The following is a 23,264-nucleotide window of genomic DNA, read 5'->3' on the forward strand; positions in this document are numbered from 1 at the left end:
GCCGGGGAGGCCGCCGGGGACGCGGCTCCGAGCGGGGAGCCGAGGTCGCGCCGGGGTCCCGCGCCCGCGGGCCTTCGCCGAGGGGGAGGCGGGGCGGCGGCGGCGGCGGCGGCGGCGGCGGGAGGGGCGGTGCGGGAGGGCCGGGTGGCGGTTCGCGCCGCGGCCCTTTCTCCCGAGCGCGGAAACTCGGGGCTGAGAACTTCTCCCCGCCCGCGCCCCGCGCGCTCGGCGACCCCCGGCTCCCGCACCTGGTCCCCGGCCTGCCCCGCCCCCGGCCGCGCTCCTCTCGGTTACAAAGGAGGGAAAATGAGCCGGGCGGCGGCGGCGCGGCGCGGGGCCCCCACAGCGGCGGCGGTCGCGGCCGCCCCCGGCACCACGTAGAGAAGCCCGTCCGCCCGCCCAGCCGCGGCCCAGGCCCGAGCCGAGCCGAGCCGAGCCTGCCGCTCGCCGCTCGCCTCCCGAGCCCTGCGCGTCGCCTCCCGGCCGGAGGAGGAGGAGGTGGAGGAGGAGGAGGAGGCGCCGCCTTCCCTGCGCCGCGCGCCCTCGCCGTTGTCTGCTCTCCGCTCTGGACCAGTTTGGGGAAGTTGCCGGGGCCCGGTGTCGCCCAGATGTGCGACCTCATTGAGCCCCAGCCGGCCGAGAAGATCGGCAAGATGAAGAAGTTGCGGAGAACTTTGTCGGAGAGTTTCAGCCGCATCGGTGAGTGGCGCGCTGCCCGGGGCACCCGGCCCGCCGCCCCGGCGCCCGCTCCCTGGCCCCGCGCTTCTGGCACCAGCCGGGCAGCGGCCACCGGGCTGGCGTGGGGCGCGCGGAGCGTGGAGGGAGCAGTGCCCGGGACCTGGGGAGGGCGGCAACGGCAAGGAGAGACACCCCTCTGCCTCAGATCTGGAGGTTCGTTTGTGGACCATCTGAAGCCTACAGTTTGGGTTCCCCTGCCTCGCCGCTAGCGCTCGGGCTCTCGCGCCCGCCCGCGGGGAACGCCCCTGCCCCCGCTGTGCACCGGGCTGCGCGGCCGCCTGGGTCCCTTATTTTGTGTGCGCAGGCTTTGATATCGGGTGTTTAGTCAATAATTTAGCTTTGAACGTTGGTGAAACGTTGAGTTGCGCCTCGCTATTGTTTAACACATCCAACCTAAAGAGAAGTGGGACAGATACCTGGGGACCTTTTGTTCCGTACTTCGAGTCCTCGAAAGCGAGATTTGGGTGTTCTCCGAATTTTTCCACTGCTGCAGAGAAATGCGTGCCGTGAACTTGTCGGAACATTTAGGAATAAGTCTTCCGAACTTCTTTCATTTACTAGGGCTCCAGTGCTATTGTCTTTAGATCAGCCAACCGACTAACAACTAAAAACCGACCGAGAAATGTTTTAGGACATCTAAGAATAAATGTCACAGACTGTAAGCGGGTGACAACAGTATCACGTGGAATGGGTTTGTTAGATTTCTAGGGTTGGCCATGGAAAACCTCTTTGCACCTTAAGACGGTAGCTGCCTCCTCTAACATAACTTTCGTTTATACAGGTAACTGCTTTCAGTGAGAAAATTGCACAGGCACTAAGAGTAAGCCCTCCGAGTCCCTAAGAAGCCTTCTAGCCTTTGTTCCACTTATTTAACATGTCATCCATGTTAATGAAGGGGTTAATGGAAAATAAGCATAAGATGCTTAATTCCTTAAAGTAAACCACTGGAGTGCATATGAATACTGTAGTCATCCTTCCATTCATTCACATAAAAATCATTATATAAGTGCATCGTAAAATATGCAAACTTTCTTCAGGTAAGAGAAAACGAGGACCGAAATTTAGCCTCGTTTTTTGTTTGTTGTCTTTTAAGTTAAAATTTCCTATTTGTATCCAAAAGCATCCCCAAGAAGACTGTAAAGTTGTGGTGTGAAACCAATACTTATTCCTGGTTTTACTTATTAAATGTATTGGATATTGGAGTTTCACTCTTGCAAGTTAGGGATGCTGAGAAGAGTCCCTACATTCAAATGAAGTTGGAAGTCAAGAAGCGTGTGAGCCTGCAAGGTTCATTATTAAGGAGGATGTTCAGCCCCCTACCCCAACCATCACAGAGGCAGGTTCTGGAGTCCATTAGGCCCTGTTCTAAAACACATTAACTGTATATTTACTAATGCTAATGACTCTGTTGGAGCCCTTCCAGTTTTGTGTTAAATAATTCATTGCAATTGAGTCAGTAAGAAACCAAGGACATTAATATAAAAATTCCTTATGTTTAGATAATTTCAAGGTTTTGATAGACAATCAGTAAAATTTGGATTAACTACAATGCTGGCAAATGGGGTATTATAGTTAATTGGATTTTCTAGCTTACTGAGATTTAGTGATGTGAAACTCCTTTTGATTGCAACTCTTGTTAAAATGTCTTCTAATATCTAGTAGATTTTATTTCCTCCCTCTTGAAAAGAGTGTACAGTATAGTGAACATAACTGATTATTCGTTGTATTGGTGGAGGATATGATTCTGAATAACCAATCTCGTTCTGGAATACTGTAAAAGGAGATAAAGAGTTTTTAAGTGGTTATGATTGTACACCAAGCCCGAGACATTCATTAGAAGTAGGATTACAGAAAAATAAATCTTTATCTATGTATTTTCTTGATATTTTATTTGCAAAATCAAAAAGCAAGGAAATCAACCTGATTATTTAAAGATTTTTAAGGTGCTGGAGGCTGTTGAACTGAGGCTTTACTGTGGGATTATATAGTGCATTGATTAAAGGTGTGGGCTGTGTGTCAGACAGACTGGGGATTTCTGGTGTTGCCATTTGTAGCTGAGTGACCTTGGGCAGGTCCCTCAACTTCTGAGCTTGTTTTTCATGTACAACTCAGTTTTGTTATTGACGCTTAGTGAAATAATGCATATGTTGTCCTGTGTGGTACGTAGTAAAGACTCAGTAAATGCTCGTAATATGTTATTATCATTATTAGAGATTGCGTGATACTGACATAATTGATCTTCTAGGTGGGAGCAAGAGAAGTGAGGGAAGAAGTGGCCACTGACTTTACGGTTTAGCTAACCTGGAAATGGGATAGGTTTTGGTGTTAGGCCGCTCTGGGTTCAAACCCCATTTTCCCTGCTTGTTGTGTGCCTTGGGCAGCTAGCAGAATTTCCCTAAACTCAAGTCCTCATCTGTAAATTTTCTTAAGGTTGTTGTGAAGATTAAATTGGATAAAATACATAAAATATCTAGTGTGGTATCTGTCATATGGTGAAGATCAATACTGGAGGCTGTTATTATTCCTTCTGATTTCTCTGTTTATCCCCTGTCTTCCTCTTTTCTTCATTGGTACTTCATGAGAGGATCAAAGAGTGAATGGTTTATTCCTGCTGGATAATCCAACATCTCACTATGTTCATTCCCTTTAACCATTCTACGATGGCTGATGACATAAACATACTGACTTTATTTTGCTTTTTTAGTGTGATTCGAAAGTGTAGCTTGTTCTATGGTAAAATATACAGTATCATTGTTTAACCATAAGAAATTAGTAATCATTCATCTATGGAAAATGAGGACAATTTTTGAAAGTATGTGATATCCAATCAATGAATTTATTAGTAATAACTCTGACTATATAAAAGTAGCAATGCTAATGTTTAATTTATTCATACATGAAAGTCCATGCCACCTTTGTCACTGCCCACCCGAAATACAGCAGATCTGAGATTACTATATTATAAAAGGTCTAATAAAACACATTAGCTTTCAAGCCTTAGCACTCTAATTTACGACATCTGCCAGGGAGTGACTATAATACAGCTATGGTTCTTTTATAAGATGGATGTAATTTGATTTCAAAGTCATCTGTTGATTTCAGTAGTGAGTATTTATGGTTTTCTGCTAAATAGTGTCAGGGTGTTTGCTTATTTAGGAATTCCTATAGTTGTCTCATACATATTTTTTAAAAAAATTTAGGTTAGTATAAACAAAGATAAATTGGAATTATAGTTAAAAAAAGTTTATATTAAAACCCACTTTCTCTTATTTTCCCTTGTTTCTTTTTTATTTTTGATTGATAGCCTGGGAGGAGAAAGGCTTTCTGTAATATCCGGTGTCAGATTAGGGTCAAACTGACATTTCTTCGTATTCATTTGAATGCAGTTCTTCACACTTATTTGGATTATCTCCTGGAGAAAGGAAGTTTATACTCTGTGATATTTGAGATGAACTCCATGTATACTATTTCTTTAAAAGATGTAGTTTGTGAGAGATCTGAACAAAAGGAAGAGACTGTAGTTACACTGCGTTTTCGGGTTTGTTACCTTAAGTGTGTAATTCTAGAGTCCAGCTGTCATTTGATAAATCCATTCTGTCAGGAAAGAGAAAGGTAAGGTTAAAGGTTCAGACACAAGTTTTAACTATTGTACCATATCCTCTCCCAATGCAGTTTCAAAAAATTTTAATTTGAAAACTATGAAATGGAATTTATATCTATAATTCTTTCATAAGAGAGAATAGTGTATGGTTTTTCGTATGCTAAAACTTTAGTGTATCTCAAAGTGTAAGATGGTATCATTTTGCCATTGAGGTAGAACTCGTTAATTCAAATAATTATCAAGTATCTCCTGTATGCTAGATATTATGCTGGCATTCAGATTTAGTGACCATTGTTACTAGTCCTTGTCGTTAAGGACTTTAAGAAGGACAGGCCAATGAATGGGCATTAACAGTATAGAGTGACAAAGTCTACTGTAAAGGTTAGCATAATTTGCTTTTGGAGCACGTAGGAGGGACATCACTTTAGTCTTGGTGAGATCATGGAAAGCTTTCTAGAGGAATCAATGTCTGAGCAGAGGACTGAATAGAATATGTGATTATCTTAAATGGTATATGCCCCTTTGTTAACCAAGAGAAGTGTAATATGCTTGTTATCCCATGATATCCTTGAAGACAATTGTGGGTTTACATTTACATGAATAATTAATAGCAATCAGGGAATGTAATCAATAATGAGATGTTGTGTACTTGTTTAGGTCAAAGTTTGTTCGTCAATGACTTGATAAATATTTGGCAAAGACACCTTTCATTGGCCTCTGTTGTTACTTTTAACTGCTGTTCAGGGCAAAGATTCCATATTTAGAAGAAACTGTACAGTGTCCATCTAGCAATGAAGGGTTTCAATGAAGCAATAGACTTCTTGGTCTTAAAATGTTTTCCCCTGAGGTAGCCTGGGCTTGCGAGTAGGGTGCAGGGGAGAGAATCTGGCTTCCTGCTCCTTATATCTTAGAAAATACACCTGCAATTGCCTCTTCTCCTTCCTCCTTTTCTTTCTGACAGACCCCACCCCTTTATCTAGGATTTTGGGAGAATTGGCAGGACTTAGGCGACAAGAAGAAAATAGTCATTTGGGTGTCAAAGACATCCTGGTTTTTTGTTTTCCTCATCTCTCATCTTGAGGGTCTTCATTCCATGTTTGCAATTCCCTAAGGCATAGTATCAACTGTAGTTCTTACTGGCTGCTTTCTTAAGAAAACCCATAGCTGAATTTCCAGAACTTTTGTTAGGTCCAAAGTAAAGAAAATAAATTTTAAAGTTTGTGCTGTGAATTATAAGTTTGCTGCTATAGCTTTGCATCTTGCATGGCAGCCACATAATGTGTTTTCCATTAGTCTCTGTTAAAGGAGCTTGTATGAGGCTGTACAATAATTGACTTTGTGTTTGAAATCAATGAGCTGATCATTTCTTATTCCAAAAAAATGTTTTTTAGATGGAGCAACTTGTCTATATTTGTGTAGGTCACTAATGTTTTAAAAAGGAATCACTAGTCAAGTATGCTAATTAAAGGACATGCTTTGGGTTAAGGGAGTGAGGGGTATAGTCTAGTAACATTGTTGACTGATATTTAAAGAAAGATTTCTATTAGAAATTTTACATTCTAAGTTAAAATGTAGCCATTAAGAATCATCTAGGATGCAGGGATGGTTCAACATCTGCAAATCAATCAATGTGATACACGACATTAACTAAATGAAGAATAAAAATCACATCATCATCTCAAGAGATGCAGAGAAATCATTTGACAAGATACAGCATCCATATATGATAAAAACTCTGAATAAAATGGATATAGAAGGAAACTACCTCAACAGAATAAAAGCCATATGACAAATGCACAGCTAATATCATTCTCAATGGAGAAAAACTGAAAGCTATCCCTCTAAGAACAGGAACCAGACAAGGATGCCCACTGTCACCACTCTTATTTAACATGGTATTGGAAGTCCTACTCAGAGCAATCCGGCAAGAAAAAGAAATAAAAGGGATCCAAATTGGAAAGGAAGAAGTAAAACTGTCACTATTTGTAGGTGACATGATTTTATATATAGAAAATTCTAAAGAATCCACCGAAAAACTTTTAGAAATAATAAATGCATATGGTAAAGTTGCAAGATATAAAATCAACATACAAAAATCAGTTGCATTTCTATACACTAACAATGAAGTAGCAGAAAGAGAAATTAAGAATACAATCCCATTTACAATCACAAAAAAAGAATAAAATATCTAGGAATAAACTTAACCAAAGAGGTGAAAGATCTGTACACTGAAAACTACAAAGCATTGTTGAAAGAAATTGAAGAAGATGCAAAGAAGTGGAAAAATATACCATGCTCTTGGATTTGGAAGAATTAACATAATTAAAATGTCCATACTTCCTAAAGCAATCTACAGGTTCAATGCAATCTTTATCAAAGTTCCAGCAACATGTTTCACAGAAATAGAACAAAGAATCCTAAAATTTATATGGAACAACAAAAGACCCTGAATAGCCAAAGGATTCCTGAGAAAAAAGAACGAAGCTGGAAGTGTCACACTCCCTGATTTCAAAATATACTGCAAAGCTGTAATAACCAAAACAGCATGGTACTGGCACAAAAACAATCACACAGATCAAGGAACAGAATTGAGAGCCCAGAAATAAGCCCACACATCTATGGACTGCTAATTTTCGACAAGGGAGCCGAGAACATACAATGGAGAAAGGAGAGTCTCTTCAATAAATGGTGTTGGGAAAACTGGACAGCCACATGCAAAAGAATGAAAGTAGAACATTATTTTACACCATACACAAAAATTAACTCAAAATGGACTAAAGACTTGAATGTAAGACTTGAAACCATAAAACTGCTAGAAGAAAACATAGGCAGTATGCTCTTCAACATCAGTCTTAGCAGCATATTATCAAGTACTATGTCTAGCTTGTCAAGGGAAACAATAGGCAAAATGAACAAATGGGACTACATCAAGGTAAAAAGCTTCTGCACAGCAAAGGAAACTGTCAGCAAAATGAGAAGACAACCTAACAATTGGGAGAAGGTATTTGTAAATCATATATCTGATAAGGGCTTAATATCCAAAATATATAAAGAACTCATTCATCTCAACAACAACAAAATTAACAACCCAGTTTAAAAATGGGTAAAATATCTGAACACACATTTCTGCAAAGAAGGTATACAGATGATGAAAGGATGTTCAACATCATTAACTATCAGGGAAATGCAAATCAAAACTATGGTGAGGGACCTGCCCCGTGGCTGAATGGTCAAGTTAATGTGCTCTGCTTTGGCCGCCCAGGGTTTGGATCCTAGGCCCGGACCTACTCACTGCTCATCAAGCCATGCTGTGGCAGCATGCCACATAGAAGAACTAGAATGACCTACAACTAGGATATACAACTAGGTACTGGGGCTTTTGGGAGAGGGAAAAAAAGGAAGATTGGCAACAAATGTTAGCTCATGGCAAATCTTCCTCATCAAAAAGCTTATTTAAAAAGAAAGAAATGGGGCCGGCCAGGTGGCACAGCAGTTAAGTGCGCACATTCCGATTGTTGGTGGCCCAGGGTTTGCTGGTTTGGATCCTGGATGTGGACGTGGCACCGCTTGGCAAGCCATGCTGTGGCAGGTGCCCCACATATAAAGCAGAGGAAGATGGACACGGATGTTAGCTCAGTACCAGTCTTCCTCAGCAAAAGGAGGAGGATTGGCAGTAGTTAGCTCAGGGCTAATCTTCCTCAAAAAAAAAAAAAAAGAAAGAAAGAAAGAAAGAAAGAAAAACCTACGATGAGGTATCACCTCTCTCCCGTCAGAATGGCTATCTTTAACAAGATAGGAAGCCACAAGTGTTGGAGAGGTTGTAGAGAAAAGGGAACTCTGAAACACTGCTGGTGGGAATGCAAACTGGTGCAGCCACTATGGAAAACAGTATGGAGATTCCTCAGAAAATTAAGAATAGATCTGCCATATGATCCAGCTATCCCACTGCTGGGTATTTATCCAAAGAACATGAAAACACAAATACGTAAAGATACTTGCACCCCTATGTCGTTGCAGCATTATTCACAATGGCCAAAACTTGGAAGCAAATTAGGTGCCCATCAAGGAATGAATGGATAAAGAAGAAGTGGTATATAGACACAATGGAATACTACTCAGCCATAAGAAGCAACGACATCCGACCATTTGTGACCACATGGATGAACCTTGAGGGTATTTTGCTAAGCAAAATAAATCAGAGGGAGAAAGTCAAATACTGTATGATCTCACTCATAAGTAGAAGGTAAAAATACAACAAACAAACACATAGTAACAGAGATTGGATTGGTGGTTACCAGAGAAGATGGAGGGAGGGAAGAAGGTGAAAGGGGTCAATAGGCACATGTGTGTGGTGATGGATTGTAATTAGTCTTTGGGTGGTGAACATGATGTAATCTGCACAGGAATCAAAATATTATGATGTACACCTGAAATTTATATAAAGTTATAAACCAATGTTGCTACAATAAAAAAAGGAATCATCTAGGATCTCATATCTTTCTATCAAGATAGGTTATTTTATGTTTAATGTAAGTTAAGTCAAATACATGATAAAATATATGTGAGTAATTGAGTGCAAGATATATCATTTGAGGGGCTGGCCCGGTGGCGCAGTGGTTAAGTGCGCACATTCCACTTCAGCGGCCCAGGGTTCACCGGTTTGGATCCCAGGTACAGACATGGCACCATGTGGCAAGCCATGCTGTGGCAGGCGTCCCACATATAAAGTAGAGGAAGATGGGCACAGATGTTAGCTCAGGGACAGTCTTCCTCAGTAAAAGAGGATTGGCAGCGGATATTAGCTCAGGGCTAATCTTCCTCAAAAAAAAAAAAGTTAAGTCATTTGAGACTGTGACAAAAGCCTACCTTTTTATTTTCCATTCAGAAAAAATTGTTCTCTAATAAAGGAGGTAGAGATATCTATTACAGATCAGTTTCTTAAGCAACAGGGGAAGACTAAGAAACTTTCAGCAACATTTTATCTTCCTCAACCTACCTTAGTTTACCACCTTACCTTACCTTACCTTAACTTAACCTTAACTTACCACCACAGCCACGTACTTCTGGAAGTTTTAAAAAGACAAATTTATAGTATGAAACAGAGAAAATAGCCTTAGGATTGCTATATAACATAAGCTTTGGTATGATGGATTCAGTTTAGGCACATGACTTCTCTCTGAGCTCAATTGCCGAAATAATTTGCTTTCTATTTATTGCTTTTGTCAGAACATTTCCAAGTAAGAGCTACCCAGATACTTCTATCCAGAACAGGACTCTCCAGTATAGACCCGTAAACACCTATGTACAAATTCTGTAGATTTAAAACATTTCTCCAACTAGTGGTTTCAACTAAATGAGCTACTATGTTTCAGCTAAATTAGCTACTTTGTGCATTTACCTTAATATGAAACATTCTAAGTAATTCTAAGATTTGAGGAACTAGGTGTTTTCCAACTATGCATGAAATACTTCTCTTTCCCTTTAGAGGAATAGAATTCTAATTCTGAACCATGTATATTTAAAATAAATTTCAAGTATTTTCTAGTTCCTATAAAATATTCTGAATGTATTATTTCCTTTGGTGAAACTTTGTTCTAAAGTTTCTCATGTTGAAATGTTTGACTGTCTCTACAGTGCTTATTTTACATGCTTGGTTTTTCATCACTGTACTTAAACTTCCCTAGTGTGAAAATCTCATTCAGGGCACTGTGCAGAGTGGATGTCATCCTAACAGTTGGTTTGGGAGGTCCATACAACATGCATGATGATATATGCTCAAAGCCCACAGGTTTAATGGGAAATTTCTTAAAGACTACTTTTTCATTCTGTCATTAAAATATTTTCCTACTGAAGAAGTGATAGGGGAAAGATCATTCTTTTCTATACTTGGGAGGATAGATCATTTCCATATTTATGAAAGTATTTCACAAAGATGCATGCTGTGCAACTCTCTCTCTCATTTGCAGTTTTGGTATTTGTATCATAACATTGTTATTCAGGATAGGGTACAATTTTATTTTCTCAAAGGAAAACACCATACTGCTTTTTTTTTTTTCTGTTTTCTAGAACTTAGATACTTGGTCTCTTTGAGATGTTTCACAATAACTGTTTCCTTTCCCTTTTTATTTTATAGCTTTGAAGAAAGATGACACCACCTTTGATGAGGTAGGTTAAATTTCTTTATCTAATGTTAGATGTATTTAATTACTGCCAGGTAAAGTCAATAGATGCCAACTTCACGCTTAGACACAGAAAAAAATGCCTTTAAAAAGACAAGAGATGACATCTCTTTATTTAGTTACAATATATTATCTTCCAATTTTAAATAATCCTTCAAATGAATTTTGGCAGCAATCAACAGAAATATGTCTTTTTAAATTAATAGAGAAAAGGTACCCGCAGACCTTTGTGTTTTGCCTTCTTGATGGTGTTAGTGCCAGTGAAACCCAGTGTGGTGTGTGCCTGGGGCAAGTCTGGAGCTGTTGGTGAGCTGGGCAGCACGGCTCTCTTGAGCCATCCTCTGAATCAGGGTGTGATGTGACATTGACGCCACATATTGTTTGTCAGACTCCCAAAGGAGGAGCTGACTTTTCCTGTGCTAGTTTTCCTATTCTTTGTATATCAGATCTGTCTTTATTTACTTGCTGCAAAGTAGCAAAAAAGCCTGTTCAAATAAGGCAGAGGGTTCATATGTAATTAATAGCATTCTGAATGTGATTTTTTTCAATTGTACTCTTTCCTGAGACTTTTGTAGTATCAGTGGGAATCACCAGAGAAATAATGTTTACAAAATGTTCTCAAGAGTGCTGTAGAGTGAAGTGTTTCATTGTCGCCATCCAAAGCCACAGTAATTGATCTGTGTTGTAAACTGGGCCACGTGTCTATATATATATTGCATGTTTGTATATGAACACGGATGTGTCTACACAATGTGCTTATCCTGCAGCCTAATGAAAGCACAGGTTAGTTTGATTGTGATTGATTTCACAGTTGCAGATTCCATGAACTATGCTACCTGTCCTCCCTTGGCTGTAGTGCTTCAGAGAGGAAAGGACATTTGTGCTCACGGAAAGTCCCCTTGGCCGTGTGGCTGTGGTGCAGGGCAGGACCACTCAGGGAGAACCTGCTCCAGACCGGCATTTCTGGATGGGGCCAGTGACATTTGGCTCTCACGGTCTGCTGCTTCACTGCTGCACCTGTTCTTTCTTTCCCTGGGTCCAGCTCTATAAAGCCATGTGTCCTGGACTCCAGAGCAACTTCCCCGCCAGCATTCCTGAAACATCCTGTAAAACTTAGTTACTCTAGACCTGAAGCAATAGAGGAATCTTTTCTTCCCCATCTGTAGTAGGTAATGATGATGTTTTCCTCTAGACCTGTATTTCTGGAATTTCTGCAGTGTTACTGAAATGTTTTTAGGAGAATATTTTCTTTCTTCCCAGAAGAAATCAATGTGAGCATATTGGACACCTTTTCTCACTTTATAAAGAACAGTCTCCCCTCTAATTATAGTGGTAATTTAAGCTTACATAAAAAATAAGAAAAGGAAAAGGAGAAAGAAAAATCTCCCAAATCCTATTATTCAGCTATGACCACTGTTGAATGCTCTTCTTGCTTCTTTCCCCATGTTAAAAAAAAGCAACAAAAAGAAAACATAGCTCCTATATTGTATCCTGCTCTTTTCTTTTAACCTGTAGCATATTTCCCCATGTTTTTACAGATGACTCCTAATCATCACTAGGAATTTAAAAAACCTCTTGTCTTGTTTAAACACCATTGTTAATGACTATATGTTATTCTGTCATGTGGTTGTGGCATTAGCTTTAAAAAAAATCTGACATTGGAGCCTAGATGAAAGTCAAGGATGTATATCTCAAACCTGTAACTCCCTGCCCTCCCTTACTGTGAAACCTCAGCACAAGGGTCTGGATTTTGTAATTTGGGACAAAATTATCCTTAGCTTTTACAAAGTCGTCTTTCCTCTGTTAAAGGAAAGAGATTGGTTAAATACCTCAAATCAGTGAGTCACAGAATGCTATACCTGGAAGAGACATTGGAAAATCATGTGGCCCACTTCGCCATTTCACAGGTGAAGAAACTGGGGTCCAGAAGGGCCAGGTAATCAGGGGAAGAGCCAGGGCCAGGAGCCTGGGAGACAGTAATAGAAAAGGCATGCTTGAGTATAAACACTGGCTCAAGTACCCTTTGAGGGCAGTTGACTTCCTTTCCCCATGCCTGTTATAAAATGGAGATGTACTAGCATCTCCTTCCTCCGGTGGTTGTGAGGATTAAATAAGCTACCTGTATTCCAGAGCAGTGACTGGCACATACTAAATGTCTTATCATTGGGATTAACATCATCCTTGTCCTCCTCCTCATCGTTGATACTGATCATGACATCCACCTGTAGTTGAAGGGCTGAAAGGGGGATGGAAAGAGTCAGTGAGAAATTAAGTATTAGCCCTATGAGGAGAATTTCAGATATTCCTCTAAAATTCCATATAAGGTTTCATGTGATGATTTGCATATAAAAACTGTGGAAATATTGTCTAAAACCCACCACTTTTTAGATTCCTTGAGGGAATGATTGCATTCCGCTTTGTAATCGCTCGGGTGTCTTGCACATGTTTAAAATTTGATAAATATATATTGAATATTAGTAAATATCTGTTGCAAATGAGGAGAGAGAGTGTTGATCCGAGGGTCAGCCAATGTGGATTCTCACTTGCCACTTCCTAGCTGTTTGGGCAGGTCATTTAATTTACCCAGGGCTCAATTTTCTCATTTGTAGAACCAATCAGTTAGACCATGATCTTCAAGTTGCTTTCTATCTGTAAATGTAGGATGGAATCCTACATAACAATCAACATAAAATTATAATTTTACCAAGATCAGAAAAGAGCATCACACTTGTTATTATGTAAACAGGAAGTCACTGAGTTCTTCTGTGATCATCTTTAGATTATAGTGGTATAAGTTTTCTTGAACTCATTTCATGGTCTTCCACTTTTCTTCTTGGTGGGGGACTCTGCTGTCCATTGGAATTCAATTAACATTTGAGTCTTGAACCTAGGGGCTGGGTCAGCTTCTTAGATAGGCATCGAGGTGTGGCAACTCTCTCCTTACTCAGTAGGGGCTGGGTCAGCTTCTTAGACATGCATTGAGGTGTGGCAGCTCTCTCCTTACTCAGTAAGTGTGAGCTGGAGGGCTCCTTATCTCCTTCAAGGAGTGGCTTCTCCAGAGTGCCTGGAGCTGGAGTTTAGCTGCTGCTCCCTGATTCATGGGGAGGATTTCTCTAGGGTGTGTGTAAATGTTTGACCTTGAACAGAGGAGAAAAACAAATAGGGACCTATTTGGAAGATTTATTTACTTGTTCTTAAATAGGCTGAAATACCTGACTGCTAATTTTCATAACCAGCCTGGAATTATATTCAGGAACTGTGTGCTGATGCTTGCTGTAAAGAGAGGATGAGGCACTTCGGAAGTTACATATTGAGGGGCTTCAGATATTTACAGTATGAGGCAATTTTTTTGGAATGGGGAATTTTGTTGAAGCTCATCATGTTCGGAGAGAGGACATTCTAAGGATGATCATTTTGCCCTCCCTTCTTGCCTGTCTGGGCCCTGGTTAGAATAGGAAGCATTTTATGTTCTGTGGGTTAATCTACACATTTAATGTGGATAGACTAGTTATTTATAAGGATATCCCAAATAAAATTTTATTGGTTTTATTTTGTTGTTTTGTTTTTTTCCCCACAGAACTTCTTGATCTTTGGAGCCTCAGGGTTTGGCACAGTACATGGTCAAAATGAAGGGGCTAAATACATGATTGGTGGAGAAACAAACAGTTAAGCCAGAATGAAAGATGAAAGAAGATTGCTATTTTGTGCATAGTTTTAAGTGGATACATTGTTTTTGGTGACATTGTGATGAGAGCCTCTAGTAACTGTGAACTTCTTATCTGTGATACTATTACAGAACTTTCCGAATTTTTTTCTCGCCTTTTTGTCCCCAATAAATGCCCAGGCCATGTCTGCTGAGTGGCCCCATTTTTTCTTGGGGCAGTGAACAATAGCTACACTATGTCTTCAGGTGAAGTTTTGAATTTTATTTTTTAATTTAATGATTTGTTTTAAGATAATAATGATACCTAAAATACAAAAGGTCAGATAATACACTCCATCTCCCCCAATGTAGAATTACCATGCAGAAAACCTTTTGAACTTTGGAAGCTCCAATTAAGTGTAAATATATGTGTATAGGAAGAGTTGGAAATGGCTAAAGCCGTAGCAATTCATGGATTGTTCTTGTGCATAAATCACAAGTTGTGTAGTTTTAGTTCTGCTTCGTGCCTCTGTTATTTTAGCTCAGATGAGTTGCCAGAAGAAAATGTTGACTATGCTTGGCTCTTTGGTGAGAAATGCAAAAATTTTTAGCAATTGAAGTAAACCTTTGAAATGTAAAGAGTTTCATTTATTTAAGATATATAAGCACTTTGAAAAAAATGGGCGATCATTTATGAGTTTTGTAATTATTCTCTGCTCTGGTCAGTTATTTCATGTTTGTGAGGTAGAAGGGGCTACCAACACTTATTTTGTCATTTTCCCTCTATTTTTTGTACCCTAGGAAAATGTGTACAAAGCATTACATATGATCTGTAGCTGCTTCAAGTACATTTTTAGAGGTTAACTTGCTTCCTATCTGCTTAATATAATCATTTTGTAAGATAGATGGGCAGAGTACATTGATCTCAGCTTCTAGCCCACGTCCTCTTTCTTATCTTGTATATGATGTAACTGTAATACCCGAGATGATAAATGTAGCAGTGATTTTCATGAGAACCAGAGTCTGGGACTAGGTACAAATATGATTTGGGGATATTCCTGATCATTCTTTTCCATACATTGAGGATGGGTCTTTTCTCACTCTATCGTCGTCGTCGTCGTCGGATGGGTCTTTTCTCACTCTGTCGTCGTCGTTGTCGTCGTCGTCATCATCATCATCATCATCATCATCATCGGAGGCTTCAATGTCTGTGTGAATGATGTATACACCGTATACAACAGTCTAGTGTCAGCTTTCCTTGACTTCCTCATCTAAAACATTGAATCCCAGTACCAGTCTTAGCTCTTTCGTTCCTGCTGCACTCCCTCTCTCTCTTCTTTGCTGGCTTCCAGTTTCGAGATGACCCCTACTCCACCTGCGCTAGCCTGTTCTTCCACCCGCAACCCATCCCCCTCCTTTGTTTCCTTCTCTGTTCACTCAGGGTCCATTGCTCCTTTGCCAGGATCCTCAATGGTCTTACACCTTTGTACTTTGCTTGTAATCTCCTCTGCCAGCCCTGGCATCTTTTCCTCCCTTACGCAGGGGCTGCCAAGAGCTGCTTGAGGAAATCACTCTGTAAATAAATTTATCATCTCCAGCCTTAGCTGGAACCTGAGGCTCCTTTGCACAGTCTTGAACTATGTGGCTGGTTTGTTTCCTGCTGAAACCTTTCCACTCCCTCAAACCTTCTCGCCTCCCTCCTCCACCCCTCCTTCCTTTAGTAAATGACTCCCTCGGTATTGGTTTGCTAGAGTTGCCGTAGAAAAGTACCACAAACTTGGTAGCTTAAACAACAGAAATTTATTGCTTACAGTTCTGGATAGCAGAAGCCTGAGATCAAAACGTTGACAGGGTTGGTTTCTTCTGAGGGCTTGAGGGAGGGATATATTCCAGGCCTTTTTCCTTAGCTTGGAGATGGCCATCTTCTCCCTATGTGTCTTCACATGGTCTTCCCTCAAGAGTGTCTATGTATCCAAATTTTCCCTTTTATAAGGGCAGCAAGCATATTGAATTAGGGGCTCACCCTGCTCCAGGATGACCTCATCTTAATTTAATTAACTATATCCACAATGACCCTATTTCCAAAAAAAGATCACATTTGGAGGTACTGAGAGTTTAGACTTCAACATGGGAATTTTTGGTGGATACAATTCAACTCATAACACTCTTCAACTTCTTAGAACACTTAATGCTGTTAGACGTCAGCCTCTTACCCACATGTGTACCTTCATTTGCTCCAATCTTCCTTTTTTCTGATGTCAGAGAAGAATTTATTTTTTCTCCTGTTCTAGGCTAGTTCCTCCTCCTAGCCTCTTCATTCCTTTCCCTCCTCTCCACTCCAGAAGCTTGCATAATTGATTCTTTCCTTTCTTATCTATATTTCCTGTCTCCTCTTTTTATAGGTATTTCACGGTAAGCTCTGAGCATGGTTAAGTCTTCCCCACCTCTTCCGTCCTAATGGAAACCCTCCATCCTCTGTGATCATTTCTTCATGCTCTCCTTGAGTGGTTTGTCTATCCCTTGCTTTTGACTCCATTATTACACTCACATCAGTGTGGCTGACTTAGCTTGCTTTCTTTTTCTTTTGTTTTTTGAGGAAGATTAGCCCTAGAGCTAACATCTGCTGCCAATCCTCCTCTTTTTGCTGAGGAAGACTGGTCCTGAGCTAACAACCGTGCCCATCTTCCTCTACTTTATATGTGGGACACCTACCACAGCATGGCGTGCCAAGCGGTGCCATGTCTGCACCCGGGATCTGAACCTATGAACCCTGGGCCACTGAAGCGGAATGTGTGCACTTAACCGCTGTGCTGCTGGGCTGGTCCCTGACTCAGCTTTCCATTCTGAATTCCACTCTCAGATATCCAGCTGCCCATTAGATGTTTCTGCCTCGGCATCTCATAGTCACCTCGATCTCAGCACGTACAAAAGGTTACTAACTTCTATATTCCCCAAACCTGCCCCTTTTCTCTTTCCTATCTCAGTGATTGGCTTTAACAGCCGCATGATTTTTCCCAGGCAAAAACCTGACACCATCCTAAACTTTTCCTCGAAGCCCCACATCCAGGCATTGGCTTGGTTCTTATTCCCTCCTGTGATCTCGGTTCTCACTGCTGAGGCGCACATTCTGCCTCATCCTTTCTTGCCTGGACCTGCAGTAGTCTTTTAACTGGCTTCCCTGCCTACATCATGCCTCCTACTCCAACAGAATGACAGATCTGAAGTGCAAATCATGCTAGTCTCCTGCTTAATACTTTAAAAGCTACCTGTCAGCTGCAGGTTCAAGTGCGAACTCCTAGCTTGGCTTTCAAGGCCTTTCATGATCCATCTCTTGCCTAATCTTTCCACTGCTATCAAACAGTCATCTCTTGTTTTAATGCCTTCATTATCATTCCAGCTGCCACCACCTCAGTTCAGGACTTTATCACTTTAACCTATTTTATCCCAACAACCTCTTAATTGGTCTTAGTGTTCCATCTCTCACTCCTCCACTCCACCCTTCCCAAAACATCTTTCTTGTTGTACTTCCCTCTTCAAAGATTTGTGCATCAAATGTTTATTGATGTCTGTTTTATGTCAGGCTCTGGATATACTCTGAACCTGACTCTCAGTCTAGTCAGTCTTACAGAATTTAATCGCACTGGCATTTACAGGTTGACCAGCTCTTATCATCTTGCAGTGCTGGGCCTGGGCACATATTCAACTTCACTCTCTCTTTACAGTAAGGTTTTATATTCCTTTATATCCTATTTTATTTTCACCATGGTCATGTCTGCCATCCCTGGATGCTATGAACCTATCCCGTGCAAGAAATCTAGAAGTTTACAGACTGTTTTCTGATTATGCCAGTAATATGTAAGTCATATATCAAATTCAACAAGTTGGATGGCTGAAAAAGAACCTCACTTCCTCAATTCTCATGTTGGAAATTTACTTGAAATTTTTGGATGCTTAAAACTTTCTGTACTTCAGTTTTTCCTTTCTATAAAAGTTTGATCACATTTACTATTTCCCTAATTATGGTAGATGTAATTACCATAATTATGTGTAGTCCCAGACAGTGGCTAGAATGTCTGGCTAGTACTGTAAAGATTCAGAGAGGACATACATGTCACAAAACTCAAAATGAGTGACATTTGGGAGAATTAGTCACTTTCATATTCTTAATTCCCAAAAGACAGAATGTTACAGAAGTTGACAGCATGGGTAGTGTCCTGTTTGTCTTCATGAGCACTGCTCGGCTGGCGGCAGGCCCTCAGCCTGTAGGAAGTCTCTCCTGTGAGGGCGGGTGGTATTACCTTCCTGGCAGGTCTTTGATTTGCTTGTTTGAATTCATTCGCAGAAAGCTGGCCTTTGGCATAGGAAGTCTCTTTATACAGCCTAAGTACTTATGATTTTCTTCAACAAGTGCAAGATGGGCCCAGATACAGGAGTACATTATATCCATTTTCTTTCGGACTGAAATATGAGCCACTGATTTATGATCTCTAAATCTTTAAATCTCTTGGTTGTGTTTGAGATGGCCTCTTATTCTAGAAGACATAATGGTCATTGAAATCAGCTAAGCCAGGGGGTCAGGGTTTCTGAGGACTGGAATCATGGTCTACACTTGATCTGGAGTGTGCTGACCTTTAGGTCATTGTGACAGACATAGCTTTCTAAGTGATCCTTCTCTGAGGAATACATTTTTTCATGTGTGAGGAAGATTGGTCCCAAGCTAACATCTGTGGCAATCTTCCTCTATTTTGTATGTGGGACACCTCCACAGCATAGCTTGATGAGTGGTGCATAGGTCTGAGCCTGAGATCCGAACCTGCGAACCTGGGTGCTGAAGTGGAGTGCCTGAATCCAACCACTACACCACTTGGCAGGCCCCTCTGAGGGATACATTTATGAAATATTTACTTTTTTTAGTGAGGAAGATTGGCCCTGAGCTAACATCTGTTGTAAGTCTTCCTCTTTTTACTTGAGGAAGATTGTTGCTGAGCTAACATCTGTGCCAGTCTTCCTCTGTTTTGTGTGTGGGATGCCTCCACAGCGTGGCTTGATAAGTGGTGTATGGGTCCACGTCTGGGATCCAAACTGGCAAACCCTGGGCTGCTGAATCAGAGCACACGAACTTAACCACTATGCCACCAGGCTGGCCCCATGAAATATTTTTTATAGTCCAAAACACACTTAACTCTTATTCTCTGTGTCATAAAATTTGCAAAAGGCACAATTACAAAAAGTTGGAACCAGAAAATTTCTCTCGATTTTGCAAGCTTGATTTCTTCAGGGTGCATCCATGTCAGGTCCTCAAAGGAGCTCTTTTACCATATAAAGACAATAATTGAAGGAATACTCAATTTTTCCTCCTGAATCTATTTTATTTGCAGTATACAAAGTTGGTTCTTGTTATTCTTTCAATTTATTTAGTTTTTAAATTTTCTTTTCTTTTTTTCCGTTTTTCTTCCTTCATCTCTGCCTTCCTTCTTTCCTCCCTCCCTCCCTCCTTCTCTTTCTCTCCCCACCCCCTTTCTCATTCTCTCTTTCTTTTCTTTGTTTGAAGCATATAAGCCTGGGAATCTTCTTAATTTTTTTTTTCATGATCTGAAAATACGACAGTACTCTTTACTGTCGTGTGTTACAGTGCAACATTATGTGCTTAATTTTTTTTTTAAATAATGAGATTGATAGTTTTTTGTAAGTCTTTTTAAATAGCTACTCTAAATTCTAAATTCCATGGTGGTATTAAATCTTATATGCATCGATAAGGAATGTATGGAAAAAAATTTTTTAAGGCTTTTATGACCAGTTTAAATAAAGTGAAAAAACCTGTTTCACCATGTAATTGTATACTCAGCCTAAAATGTATCAGGTAGAGTACTTATTTGACTTTTCACTGATATGCTTTTTCTAGCCTGGCAAGTCAGACTTGTAAGTATTGAAAGAAAATTAGAATTGGACAGAGAACCCAGGGAGTCTTGGATTCACCAATTCCATGTGCTTATTTTTGTTTTCTCAATCGATGGATGCTCTCATGTGAGATATCTGCGAAGTGTGATGTCTAGAAAGTATCTTCATATTCATTGTATGGGAATTACCATTCTACTCTAGCTGACCTCAAACACGTTGTTACAACTCTGTGTTTTGATCAGCTGAAATATTGAGATATGCAAGTAATTTCCTTTTAAAAAAATGTGGAGCAGATTGATGCCAGTCTCTTAATTGTGTTTTGATGTATTTTCTTGAGTGGGAAAGAAAGGGGCTGAGTTGGAGTTAGAGTACTAGGAATTTGGCATATTCCAGAGTTTGCCCATGGGAATGTGCCAAGTATGAAATTATCACCCATGACATATGTCTTGGAAACAAACTGAAATATGTTCCTCTAGTCTGTTTCTTGCCTTAAGCCTGGGCTGTGGCTATAACTTAGTTACCTCCAGAGTATTACTTGTTCTATAGTGAGAGATTTTCAGAGAAGGGGATTGTACTAGCTCTATAAAACTGTGATGGGCATGGAGGGTGAGAGCTTTCTAAATGCTCCTTGAAGATTTTGGTGCAAGATTCTTCACTTGCCCCTACCAGAAATCGCACACCTTAAGAATACTCCTGCTGCAGTTTGCCAGGGTTGTTTTTTGAGTGTGTCATATCCCAGAAGTGTGTTTGGGTGATAAAAATGGTTGAAAGCCACTCTTGTGAAATATATACTGCTGAACTATTAGAAAGGAGTTGAAGATGTGTATTGGTAGTCATATGAGTCTGAATTTTTTGAACAGCTCTTGATTTCAGATCATGCATCCTAATTTTTGGTTCAGAAAATATAGTCCTAGTTCTAGAATTGTATACTTTTCTTTTGAGGAAGATTAGCCCTGAGCTAACTACTGCCAGTCCTCCTCTTTTTGTTGAGGAAGCCTGGCCCTGAGCTAACATCCGTGTCCATCTTTCTCTACTTTATATGTGGGACGCCTACCACAGCATGGCGTGCCAAATGGTGCCACGTCCACACCCAGGATCTGAAGCGGTGAACCCAGGGCTGCCGAGAAGCAGAACGTGCGAACTTAACCTCTGCGCCACCAGGCTGGCCCCTGTATATTTCTTAATATCACATTAATTTTCCAGATATTTTAGCCAAAAGATAAACTAATACAGTGATAAAGAAATTTTTAACAGAGAAGGGGCTAAGTAGACATTACTCTAAAACAGATAAAAGTGAATAAGGATAACTTAGGGTTATTTTTTCAGTTTTAATGAAAATTTTATTAACTTGAAAATTATAGATAAAGAAGAGATAAGATTGATGAGATAAAATTGTATGTTGGTAAGTCATTCAAGGCATGAATTACAACTTTTGTGTGATAGGTGCTCATTTATTTTAAATCTTCTTCAGCTGTATGGCTCTCGTTAGATTGCTTCAAGTGAATGTGATGGAGAATGTTCTGCAGTGCTTGATTCTCTTCTTTTAAAAGGCAGACTATTTAATTTTATAAATGAGCTTCCTTGGGTCATTAGATATTGGGGTTCAGGTGTGCAAAAGGCTTGGCAGCATATGGCCTGTCCCCAGATGCCCTAATTGAGCTCAGAACTTTCCCCAGGAGGTTTGCATTACTCTATCTAAATGACGTGTTACATGTGCAACAAAAGGTGCTTTAGTCATAAAAAGAAAAAATAAATGTGGACTTTGCAAGATACACTGGTCTGCTTTTATATTAATTTCTCTACAGTTATTAGAAGATAAAGATCTTAAAGCCCATAGCAATGACATTAATTGGATGAGCACAATTTGGGGTGATTCACTTTTAGTACCAACAGCATCCCTTTATTTCTCTTATTCTATTGTTTTATATGTACACTTCCTTCCATCTGAATATATATTTTCAGGTAACATAGGTTCCTTGAACTCACCCTGGACTTTTTTTAGGTTTGGAATTTTTTCTAATCGCAATTACATGTTTTTCACTGGCTAATTTTAATATTTGGCATTAAGAAAAGAAATTATGCTCATTGCAGAAAATTGATAAAATATTAAAAAGCAGAAAATCAAAATTATAATGTGAAGTGAAAACAGCTATTGTATATAGAGTATCATCTCAACTTTGTAAAACATACATGTCCTCAGCGTGGGGGAACATCTGAAAAAAGGAAATGCAACAAAAGATTAATATGGAAATTGAGGTTCCATGAAGTTGTGACTGCTCAAAGCCCCTCAACTAGAAAGCACTTTAATCCGTGACTGCGACCTGGTCTCTCTGACTCCAGTGTGTGCTTAGCATTTCACTGGGCTGCTCTCCAGGAGAAGGGAGAACACCACTCAGGCACCGTGGGTGTGGTGCACAGTGTGTAGATGGAGAAGGGACTGAAAGTGCTAACAAAGATGCAACTGATGTTTGGTAGTAATTCTGATAGATGGTCGGTTTTCCTAATAAGGCGTAGTAAATAAGGCAAGGCAAGAGTAAGTGAACCTGAAAGATTCCTGCAGTAGATCTGCGTCATTTTCAAGCCAAGTTACACCTGTCTTACAGAGAGGAGCGAGGTCCAGGGAGATTAAATAAGTTGCTGAAGAGAACATGCTGGGTTAGTGTGAGATCAGGAAGGTCTCTCCTAAATGACTGTTTACATTTTAGATTTCAATTTCAAGGCTATGTTAAAACTGTGCTTGTATGGCTGTTTTTATCTGGACTTGGGTGAAATTGTTTGAAATATAAGCTTGATCCTTCTGGTAGTAATAGTTTAATACAAATTTCCAGCTAGATGTTAGAGCTGTGCAGACAGTGAAGGTCGTGGAAGGTTAACTGTTGGATGAGATACCATGGAACACCAGCCTGCCTGAAGATGGGTTTGAGCTGGGAGGCATTGGGAGGCCAAAGCTGGCATGTGTTTTAACTGGCATGTTCAGAAGACACTGTCAGAGGATCTTTCAATGAGTGTAAATTGCCTTCCTTGAACAGGCAAATAGCTAATATTGAACAGAAAATGTCAGATAATAAATTCATTTTTTCTTCAGATCCTGACTATATTATACATACACTTGAATTATTAGCTTGTGCATGTGAAGTGACTGTAGCTTCATTTTTACTTCACATTGTGACAACAGCTCAATCCTGTCTGAAGCAAGTGGTCCAGC

At 40.3% G+C, this 23,264-nt stretch overlaps 1 protein-coding gene across 1 annotated transcript in view; it reads left to right on the forward strand.

Moving 5' to 3' along the window:
• The first annotated feature begins 6 nt into the window (after positions 1-6).
• The window catches only part of CDK14 (cyclin dependent kinase 14), a 550,173-nt gene continuing 526,915 nt past the window's right edge, over positions 7-23,264 (forward strand). The window contains exons 1-2 of the mRNA XM_046669616.1: positions 7-699; positions 10,473-10,504. Coding sequence (XP_046525572.1) covers positions 609-699; positions 10,473-10,504 — 123 coding nt within the window. The 5' untranslated portion in view covers positions 7-608. The remainder of the gene's footprint in view (positions 700-10,472; positions 10,505-23,264) is intronic.

The sequence above is a fragment of the Equus quagga genome, chromosome 8, assembly GCF_021613505.1.
Source record: "Equus quagga isolate Etosha38 chromosome 8, UCLA_HA_Equagga_1.0, whole genome shotgun sequence".
In the NCBI taxonomy this organism is placed as follows: Eukaryota; Metazoa; Chordata; class Mammalia; order Perissodactyla; family Equidae; genus Equus; species Equus quagga.